The 11,105-nt window shown below is 33.0% G+C and overlaps 2 protein-coding genes across 3 annotated transcripts; both read right to left on the bottom strand.

The window, feature by feature from the left end:
• Positions 1-3,449: 3,449 nt before the first annotated feature.
• LOC106767854 (phosphoglycerate mutase-like protein 4) lies at positions 3,450-5,400 on the bottom strand. Of its 2 annotated transcripts, XM_014652810.2 has the most exons (6): positions 5,288-5,400; positions 4,968-5,046; positions 4,637-4,687; positions 4,081-4,212; positions 3,791-3,866; positions 3,450-3,716 (listed from the first exon to the last, which is right to left on the bottom strand). In XM_014652810.2, exons 1-6 carry the CDS (start codon positions 5,320-5,322, stop codon positions 3,517-3,519), a joined length of 573 nt encoding a protein of 190 aa, XP_014508296.1. In that variant the 5' UTR covers positions 5,323-5,400; the 3' UTR covers positions 3,450-3,516. The 2 variants fall into 2 exon arrangements, with proteins under 2 accessions (XP_014508296.1, XP_022639045.1); XM_022783324.1 differs by lacking the exon at positions 4,637-4,687.
• Positions 5,401-7,315: 1,915 nt separating this feature from the next.
• LOC106769228 (peptidyl-prolyl cis-trans isomerase CYP40) lies at positions 7,316-10,856 on the bottom strand. Its single transcript, XM_014654756.2, has 8 exons — positions 10,506-10,856; positions 9,916-10,416; positions 9,548-9,635; positions 9,391-9,443; positions 8,797-8,898; positions 8,369-8,444; positions 7,729-7,766; positions 7,316-7,634 (listed from the first exon to the last, which is right to left on the bottom strand). Exons 1-8 carry the CDS (start codon positions 10,674-10,676, stop codon positions 7,581-7,583), a joined length of 1,083 nt encoding a protein of 360 aa, XP_014510242.1. The 5' UTR covers positions 10,677-10,856; the 3' UTR covers positions 7,316-7,580.
• Positions 10,857-11,105: the final 249 nt, after the last annotated feature.

The following is an 11,105-nucleotide window of genomic DNA, read 5'->3' as shown; positions in this document are numbered from 1 at the left end:
TATATATATATATATATATATATATATATATATATAGACACACACATGTTTATGTCAATGCACCGTTACTCAAATATTTGTAAGGGTTATTGGAATAGTTTCCTTCTCCAAAATTGTTTGCAGAAACAAATATTAAGAAACACAAAACAAAATAATATATTTTAATGATTCTAACTATCAATTTTGTCATGCTTAAATGTTTTCACTTTTCTTATAAAAAGTGATAAAATTATAGATATAAAAATAAATATAAATAATATTTATAGTTTAATTATAGATAATTTTATTTATTTTGTAAATAATTTTTATTTATTTAATAGATAATTTTATTTATTTAAATTTAAAAGATAATTAAATTAAAAAAACCATTAAATTTAAATAAAACGATAATATGATGTATCTCTTAAGAGTTATCTTTTTTTATTTTATTTTAAAAAGGTTAATATATCACATGGATTTTACACATAGATCCTTTGTTTATTGAACCCTTTCAGAACCTGTCAAATAATAATATTTAAATATAGGTTAAGTAAATACATAAGTCTTTTCAAATTCAAACTAACAACTTTTACTAGTAGATCAAGTTAATAAATGAACAAATTTATATGTTATTTTTAGCTTTTGACCGAGTTGTATTCGGTTTTATATGTTGATTTAGCTTTAAACATGTTGTATTTATGTTGCTTTTAGTTCATGACTAAGTTGTATTCGGGCATTTATATCCTTACACCTTTGAATGCTTAATTTATACTTAAATTTTCATGAGTTAGTCATATTTTTGGACTCATATAGTTACATTTTTTGAATGCTTAATTTATTCTTAGATTTTTTTAATAAGATCATAATTAGATGCTCGTAAGGTACTTGAAGTATTTTCTAAACTTATATGATATTTAAAGTATTTTTAAATAAATTCATAACTACTTGGAATGTATTTCAAATAATTTCATGATCATACACTCTTAAGATACTTGGAATATTTTCTAAGTAAATCCACAATTAGACACTCGTAAAATACTTAGAGTATTTTCCAAGTAACTCTATTGCATTGCTCTTAAAGTATTTTTCTTATAAGAGACCTCTTCCCCTACTTTTCCATAAAATTTTAGCTTCCTCATATGTTTTTGAAGGTCTCTTTTCATATTTTTCATATAAATTTTAACTCGACTATATATTTAACAAACTTAGATCCTTTATTAGGCCTTTTAGGACCTGTAAAATAATAATAATGTAATAGACTGAATAAATAAACAATAGATTATATTTCCTATGTTTTAATATGGACAGAGGTTTTATGGATTATTTAGTTACACTGTAAAAACATTTTTCTATTGACGTCTTTGACGTCTTTAACTACGGAGGTAATGATATTCAAGAGACTTTTAAGCGCCTGTTAAAGAAATAATGTTCTGCTCTATGAATATTTAGAATAATCTAATTTAATTGACTAAAACAATTTATATGTAAATTAGAGTAATTTAATTTAATTTACTAAGATCCCAGTTTAATTATTTAAATTATCGTACAATTTAATTTTTTTTAAATATTTTAGGAGTTTACTTTCATTTTATAATAGTTTAACTCAATATATATGTATTTTATTCATCTACAATTTAAGAGACAAGGAACAGTGAAGTTAATTGACAACAACAAAGATTTCACAAGGGCATTTAAAAGATGTGAAAAGAAAAATATGCAGCGATGAGAATTTATGAAATAAAAATGAAAGTGAAAGGCAAGATTTAAAACCTAGTTTACATTTCTTCTTATATGAAACAATACAACAAGATTCTTTTTACAATTATTCAATAAAAAATAACTGTAAAATAGTTGTTTTAGATAATCTAAATCAGTGTAATGTAGTTAATTTCAATTTGTAAAAACAGCATTGTATTGTGCTTTCACATCAATTATATTTGAATTAATGTAATTAAATTAATGTGAAATAAGAAATACAACATTTTTAAACTATTATTAATATTAAATTGAATAGTGTGATTTTTTTTTTATATTTATGTACTTTATTACCAAAACCAAATATATCCTACCCAAGAAGAGTATACCATCAAGTGAATTTTGAATTTAATATTTATTACATTTAAGTTTCATTTTTCTTTGTTAATGGGTTATAGTAAATAATGTAAGATAAGTCGTGCGACTATAATGGGGGCAAATTTCTCTATTTCTTACATTAAACAGATGCACAAAATGAAAAAGCCAAACAACTCCATGTTGATTGATGAAATGTTCTCCCTAAAGCAATATAAATTTGTCATCTTTATCCTTAAAAGTGATCATACATTTGCATACTCCTAGTTAAATATAGTGAAAATGATGTATGTGATTAATGTCTGTATTGTGTATGTGATTAATGTCTCATAATATGCACATAGGATCTTTTTTATTTATAATAGAATAAATATGAGCTAAGTCCAGAATGTAAATAAAAAATAATAACAAACTAACTAAATATAAAAAATAAATATAAAATAAAGATAATATATCCAACATTCTCCCTTAAGCTAATGCATACAAATCGTATGTACCAAGCTTGTTACTAATATAATCCATAAAGACTCTTCTAACAAATCTGAGAAGTTATTCCATGTAAATCTTTTCTTGCAAATCGTCCTAGGAATGCCACCAATGGATAAAGAGGTAATTGTTGGAGTGTCACCATGGTTATAAATAAACTAACAAAAACCATCTTTTCCATGAAAAAAAAAAGAATATATGGACGGGTCAAACGCAATGATGATAAAAGAAAAGTCAAAAGAGACAGCAGCGGAAGAAGCCATGGATGAATAGGAGAGAGAAATACTAAACAATCTAAGATTCTCCAATCAAGGCACAAGAGCAACCTTGATGCTCCAAATAGCTGCTTGAGAGGAGACGAGACGTGTGGCAATGCACGACGAACCAGAAAGAGGAAAACGAGCAACCTGGATGCTCTGAATTACTATTAAACATGCCACAATGCATGACGAAAAAAGGGAGCAAATCCATAACTTTCAAAGGCGCTAAGAGCGCGTAGGAGCTCCGGCGAAAGCATTGTTGATGGCATCAAAACCATGTAATTGTCAGTCGAAACTAGAACTTTGATAGTGACAGCGGTAGACTATGGCACCACCGGCAGCGGTAGACGATGGCACCGCCAACAGCAGTAGATGACACCTCCAGCGATAGATAACACTATCGCCGACAACAACTAGTATAGTGGTAAAGACAACAAGAAATATTAATCCTCCTTAGATTGAATATGCACATAGAGTCTTTTATTTATAATAAAAAAATATGAGTTATTTATAATTAAAACAAACTAAAATAGAAAATAAATATAAAATAAAGATTATTTATAATTGGTTTTCTAAATACCAATTAAGATAAAAAAAAAAAAAAAAAAAAAAAAAAAAAAAAAAAAAAAAAAAAAAAAAACACAAAATGTAACCAACTTGCTACACAGTTGGGCCCACCACATGTAGCAAAACTGCATGAGTTGCTCTGAATCGTTACAACCTAAACAGAAGTTGTGTGAGCCTTTTGAGTGAGATGGCTAACATCACCCCACATTTTTAAAGTCCAATTATCCTCACCATACAACTCAAAAACAGCGACTGATGTATTGTCTATTTTCCCTGCATAGCTTCCTTTTGCATTCGACCACTTGTACAGTGTTTCGATGCATGCACCATGAGTCACAACCACAACTCGTTTCCCTGCAATTCGTTCATATTACAGAGGGAAAAACAAACAACTTATTTTTAAACAATGTCCCACATGTTAGCAAAACCTTTATGTTTTCTTCCAATTCTGAGCAATGCAGATTTGCAGCGTTCAAACAGTTGAACAAAACTTTCTCCACCACCCTGCATGTGCAAAATCTAAGGCATTCATCATTCTAGTTATGTACTGATAACGCATACATAATCTGAATTTCACCATTTCTCTGCATAATCCAATATACCATTCATGTTTCTGTCAAATCTTTTCTTTATCTGAGGGTAGTTCAATCCAGCTAGAAGTTTCGTTGCATGTAATCAAAGGGTTTTATGCTAACAAAAAGATTTCTGGTGTACTTACAGGGAGTTCTCGCTCATCATCCTTTGACACCAAAGCCTCATAAGCTATGGGATTAGTCTTTGATAATTCACGATAACGAAGGCCTTGAAGATCCCCCATGTGTCTTTCCCGTAGGTCCAAATCCTTCACAACCTATACTTTCAATCAAAGTTAAATCGTGTTAGAACATAGATGGGTGGTATATATACCATGATTTTCGAAGGTGGATTTGGTTTCTATTTGTTGTACAAACGTTACAATGAATTTATTAAATATAAACTTATTTAGATAAAAAAAAACGTTTGAATTATTATGTAAATTAATTTAAAAGTTAATTAGAAATTGATATAGTTCTAATTATAATTTATTTTCATTGAATAGGTTATTTGAACTGGTCATTGAACTATTGTCCAAATTTATTGATCAAGGTTTTTAACAATTTTTATTTTTAAATTCTAATTACCCTCTAATGATTTTAGCGATTAAATTTTAAAATTTAGGGATTATTAATTAAATTTCTATAAATATATATATTTTTTTAGCGAAACATTGATGGTGTTGCATAAGCACAACTTACTGCAACTACTTGTTTTCTTCCAGATTCACTTAATTCAATATCCACTTGTCCCTGTATAAAAGTAAATGACTATTAGTGTGAAAATTGAACATGGTCAAGGCAAGAAAACTTCCATAAGAAGAAAGAATGAATAGGCATAGAAATATTAAGAGTTTAATTGGTATGTATCGTTAATAAGAATTTATGATAATTATAATTCTTAAGAAAATTATTATAAAAGTCAATGTACCATTCATATTAATTGAAAAAAGGATTGGGGATAATAAAAGGTCAACCCTCACATTTCTCACTGTGATAAATGATCCATTCCAAACAAGTTCATACGAAGTACCTGAACTCTTCCTTCAGAATTCCATGCTGTTTTACCATGACGCACGACAAAAATCTCTGCATAATCTGAATCTGGATAGCTATAACCACCAGCAGCAACATCTTACCAATTAGTTTGTGGGCAACAACTAATTAAGGAAACATATATCAAATTCGAAACAGCCTCCGATTATCTTCAAATAAGTTAATTCAATTGCACAAAATGTAGAGATAATTAAATTCATCATATGGTTTTCACCTTCACTTTTCAATTTTCAAACCCACATGCATAATAAGCACGATAAGTAGTGATATGTGAACAAAATTGAGAAAGGAACCTACCTGGGAAGGGAAACGGTGGAGGAAGACATGGCCATTCTGAGCGAAGAAGCAGCTACAAGAATTTGAAGCACAAATTAAGATGAAGAAGGAAGAAAAAGAACGTGGTATATGCGTGAACGTTAATGTGGTTGTTGTGTTTGTACTTTCCTTTCCTCGTTACTTCGCTTATGTTTCAATAGTTGCTTCACTTTTGTCGTTGCTAACATGTGTTAGGTTAGAAAGAACATTATTTTAATATATTTTCATTTTTTCAATTCCTAGTTGCTTCCTTTCTGTTATTGCTCTGTAATATACTATACATTTTGGGTTGACGTCTCACTAGTCACAAAATGTAATGACTATTATTATTGTGGGGCTAACTATTTAGTAGGAACTGGTTACGTAGAAAAATCAATTATTCCTTATGGTTACGTCAAACTCTACGGCAGCATTGTTAAGGATCATCAAGTTCACTCAAAAGCCACAATCATTCCGAGGTGATGAAGTTACTATATAAAAGTACTATAACGTAATGTGACTGCTACAACCGTCCTGGGTAAATTGGTCTGGGCTAAGACGACGCTCGGACGCTGGCCTCATCACGCAGCATGATATGCAATCAAGCAAAATACAAACATAGAAGACAAATGAACCGTCATAAACAATACGCTTCATAGGTATCTCATGAACATGCATAGTACCGACAACAGTCTTAGAAAAACCCAAATGACAGTTTAGTTTCAACATGTAATTGTCGCCACATTATAGTTTTAGCCACTCCCTGCAACCCATAAAAATAGCATTCCAAACCAAAAATGATTGAACATTATGCCCATCCAAGGTTTATCAAGTCAAACGTGGGAACATCAGAGTCATGTACAAAGAACCAGAAGGGAAAGGCAACCACGGAATTATTCTGGAGAATGCAAAAGCAGAGCTAGCCAAGGCAAAGGAAGAGCTCAATAGGGCTAAGGAGAGTTCCATGCAATCCTGGCTTGACTCGGAGCCTCTCATAGACGAACTTGAAAAGCAGAAAGCCAATCTTGCTGATGCTCAACTAAATGAAAATGCATCAAAAACTGCCACTGAGAAGCTGGAATCCCAGCTGGAGACCATCCACAGGAGCATCAAATCCAAAAGAGAGGAGCAACTCCAGACAGAATTGATGATCCAAGAAACCAATCAAACTTTGGACCACATGCGTAACGAAATGGAAAGGCTCAAACTCGAGAGAAACAAAGAAAAGCAAACACTAGCAAAACTGAGGCAAACCCTGCATCTAAGGAAGCAGTCAGTTCAAACTTTGCAGTTCACTCTTCGAGCTGTACTGCTGGAGTTAGATGCCGTGGAAGAATCTTCTGTCAAAGCTCTTCAACAGATCAAGCTTTCAGAAAATCACAGAGACGTTCTCCAGCTTACAAATGAAAAATACTATGCCCTAACAAGAAGAGCCAAAGAAAATATTTCACACACAAATTCACGTATTTCTGTTTACATGGAGCAGAAACATGAAGCTGAGGCTACCCATGATTTAATGTTATCAAGATTGAACAAGATTTATTCCAGTAGGTCATGGAGTATGAACAAAAGAAAAATAATGGGGCTACAGTATACAGAAAGGAGTGCAAAAGGCCAAGATACGATTGTTGAAGAGGAAGTGATGGCAAATGTTTCATCTAAATCCTCTGCTGAGGAATCATTACCAAAGTCTAAAGGGGGAAAACTACATCAGTCCAGAAAATCAGTAAGTAATCATGTTAAAATAATAAGGAAAAAATCATCCATTTTGTATAAGTTAAGAAAATGTCTATATGGAAGTTAAGAAATAAGGTCGATAATTCCATATTTTCTTAAATGGATCAATAAAGCAACCATCCTGTTACATCGAAGGATGAAAAGTTCAATTTTTTTTAAAACTTAAAGAGGAGTTCTACTGATTTGTTGTCTTGATATTAACACGCTGCCAGAAATGCTTCTGGTTGACCATATACCATTGGAGAATAAAAGCAAAGAAAAGCATGGCAAGTGAGTTGTTGGGAAGTCTTGTTATGAGATGTCTCAATCTGCCTTTCTCTTTTACACAAAAATCACCGGTTAGAGGTTGATGATCAAAGAGTTTGACAGAACAAAAAGTAAGATATGGATAGCTCTGTCACAACTTCACAATCTAGAAAGCATAAATTTGAAAGCATACACTATATCAGATTTTTTCAGAGACTACTGACAAGAAAAAACAGAAATTGTTGGCACTGTAATTGGCATTCCCCCAGAGATATTTGATTTTTCAGCCGCATGCACCATTACTTCAGGACCTCTACTTGAACATTTTAGAATAAGCCTTTTTCTCTCTATCACGTCTATCAGCAACCTGTAACCAAAAATTATAATCAGAATAAATTTCATTTGTCACAATGAAATAAACGGCATCATGATAGAAGAAATAAATAGGTGAAATGCCTGACCTTCTTCCTGGCAGTGGCATACTCCTTTTTAATCCCTCCTGAGAAACAGAGTGGCAAGTAGATTAAGCTTAATTAAAAAATACCATAGGCTAACTTCACAATACCAGTAAACTTTAAAAACAAAGACTCATGGTCTAATGATTAGTAGGATCTCTATATTTTTACTTGTTTCATATATAAGATTGAAAATCCTTATTTTTTAAAGCAAAGATTAATTTCATTCTCACAAATATTGTTACTTTCCTTTTAAGAGATTTCAAATTCAGACTCAGGTGATTGCAGAAAACATGTGATTCAGAAGATTTATTTGCTTAAACATGATTTTTTTTAAAATACTGAAAACTGAAAGCTACTAAAGACAAACAAAATGAAATGGAAATAGTAGTTTGCTAGCCAACTACACCATGATCTCATTTTAGTATTGTATCTCATCCTCAAGTACTTCAACCCTGGTATGAATAAAATAAGGTCCTAAATGAGAAAATTCTTCTTAGTCCGAACAAGGTTATCAAGAACCCAGGATGTTCATTCCTCGACAACAAATCCATTGATTTAAGATAACCATTTTTTACAAAGCTGGCATGACATGAGCTGAAGCAGGAATGAAATAAACACTCAACAAATTTAAATAGACAACTACCATCATTAGGCTCCAACTCTAATGCTTTCTTGAAGCTTTCAACAGCAGAATCCAGATCATTGAGTAACATATACGCCTGAGATTAAGCAAGCAAAACATGAACAACAAATTACAAGATATGAAACATGACACAATGATTCACCTAGCACAGTTCAACAATTATTTATCCCCTACGTAGTAGGTAGTGAAAGGTATAACAACTAACATATGCAGACATAATAAGAATGTGAACACAGTCCAGACACCTAATAGCATGGATCTAATCCAAATTAGCCAAAATCAAAACCGAATTGCAATAATTGGGAAGGATTATCTCAAACATAAAAGCAAAATGTAAAATTAAAACATTCTACAGAGCACAATTCACTAGTCCGTATCAATAACTTTCATCATCAGCCTATTATCTTCGTTGGTAGATGTCAACTAACCTGGCCTTTTCGAAACAGAGCTTTTGCATTAGCTCCATCATGCATTGCAAAGTCTGAATCCAGTAGTGCTCCTTGTAGATCACCTATTTTCAATTTACAAGCCTAAGAAATAAAACAACAGGACACAGAGCATTAGTATTAAGGTGACTGAAGAGTACGAGTACATGACATATTTTATGAAGGCCACACATTGGAAAAGTAAATAAAGAGGGTTGAAAGGCTTCTTGTTGATTCTAGCAGACCCGGACCCCCTAAGGTAACAATTTAAATACATTTTCATGGTTATATCTATTATCTCCATTCTCAAATCACCCACCCTTAAAACCTGAGAGTAAGTTTAATATAAAGCGCATGCACACACTAATAAAACAAGCATTCACAAGGCAGTAGCCTGATCCTCGAGTTAACAATAAATCACCACTCAGCCTGTTCTAAGATAATATGCATCATTAATGATTCCCCAAAACTATTAATAAGCAAAAGCTAGAGATATAAATCATTCCTGGGCCTCTAGCTAGATATCTTAAGATTTTTACTGAGCTGGTTCTTGACATTAAATAATATTTTTTAGTTTTACCAGTATTGGTTACTTACAGAACTATTGGTAAAGATTTGAGATTTTGTCTTCCTTAATGAAGCACTGTTCTCTGCATAGTAAAAAGAAAGAGCACAGACGTGAGAGATAGAAAGGATGAAGCAGAGAAGTACCAATATATTTCACTTGCCAGAGCCAAAATGCAGAGACACTGACCTTGGTCAATGTCGTCCTTCTCCCAACACACGTCCAAATAGCGCAACGCTTTGCGATACTTTCTCAATGCCATCTTATAATCTTGCTTCTGTTATGAGAGAAACAGGTAAGTAACAGTAAAACATTAGCTTGATATATAAGAATTATTAGTATAAAAGAAATTTACTGTCATCCAATTATAAAAGTTGTGATTTTCAAGATAAGTTTACAAATTTACCGTACATGTCAAACTGAGATAAGATAACAATAATTTACTTTATCCAGGATTATCTGATAGGAGACTAAAATACAAATGCATATACTTTTCACTCAAATCATTACTACCGTATATCATAACAATTACAGACACGATAAACAAAAGCTTTAACCTTGTACTGCTCATTCCCCAGAGCCTTGATAGAATCCACAGCACTCATCCACCAAGAAAGCTCATCAGGTTTGACATCAAGATCTGCGGGCCAATCCGGATAAGTGTCACCATCCTTAAAGAAGTTAACAACTCCATCATCTTGCCCTTCGGGAATTTCCCCACAATCCTCGATTACGACAGTCTGAGTGGGTCGGTCGTTTTCGCCAGTAACAACGTGTTCTGCTGAGCGAACAACGCCCATTCCTTTAACAACTCTTCCGAACACGACATGTTTACCGTCCAAATGAGGGGTGCGTGTGGTGGTGATGAAGAACTGAGAACCGTTGGTGTTGGGTCCCGCATTGGCCATGGAAAGCATTCCCTTCCTCTCGTGCTTCAGCTCCAAGTTTTCATCCTCGAACTTCAGGCCGTATATAGATTCCCCTCCGGTGCCGTCGCCAGCGGAGATGTCGCCACCTTGGATCATGAACCCCTTGATCACACGGTGAAAACATACTCCCTGCATTAACAGTAGCAGAAAAAGAATAACCTTTCAGAATTGGAACGATAATAAACGAGAAAATAAGTCTAAAGAAGAAAATAAAGGACCTTATAGTGAAGGGGGACATTGGTGTTGGGTCCTATGCCCTTTTCGCCAGTGCAAAGGGCCCTGAAATTCTCCGCGGTTTTGGGAACCACATCGTGAAAAAGTTCGATAACGATTCTACCCTCTAACTCGCCAGCGATACTAATGTCCAAGAAGCATTTAGGGTTCACCATTTTGGGAAGGTGAAGAGGAGAGAAATGAAAGAATGGAAAGAGGAAGATGAAGAAGTCGGTAGGGAAGTTGAGTACAAAACCCTAATCCCGCTTTTTAATTTCAAACTCCTTTGTTTTCGTGCCGGGAACGACAAAACTTATACGGTTAACCATTCCACGTGTCACTGATCGCCTTTTCTTCTCCAGTTTGTCTGCGCAACAATAAGGAAAAGCAGCAAATACACTACTTTAATTACTGATATTTTACTTCTCTTAAAACTAATGTCTTGCATTTGGTTTAGTTCAATTGTAAATTAATATAGAAATGCCAAAAGTGTACATTCATATTCTTAGATTGAAGGAAATGTTGATGAAATTTGAAAAGACATTAGCAACTCATGTCTATATTTCCTCATAAAGGAATGCAATGGAGTTTGCTGGCTTCGAAAG

The sequence above is a fragment of the Vigna radiata genome, chromosome 7 (genome assembly GCF_000741045.1).
Source record: "Vigna radiata var. radiata cultivar VC1973A chromosome 7, Vradiata_ver6, whole genome shotgun sequence".
In the NCBI taxonomy this organism is placed as follows: domain Eukaryota; kingdom Viridiplantae; phylum Streptophyta; class Magnoliopsida; order Fabales; family Fabaceae; genus Vigna; species Vigna radiata.
The sequence above is the reverse complement of the archived record's forward strand: the minus strand, read 5'-3'. Positions and strand labels throughout refer to the sequence as shown.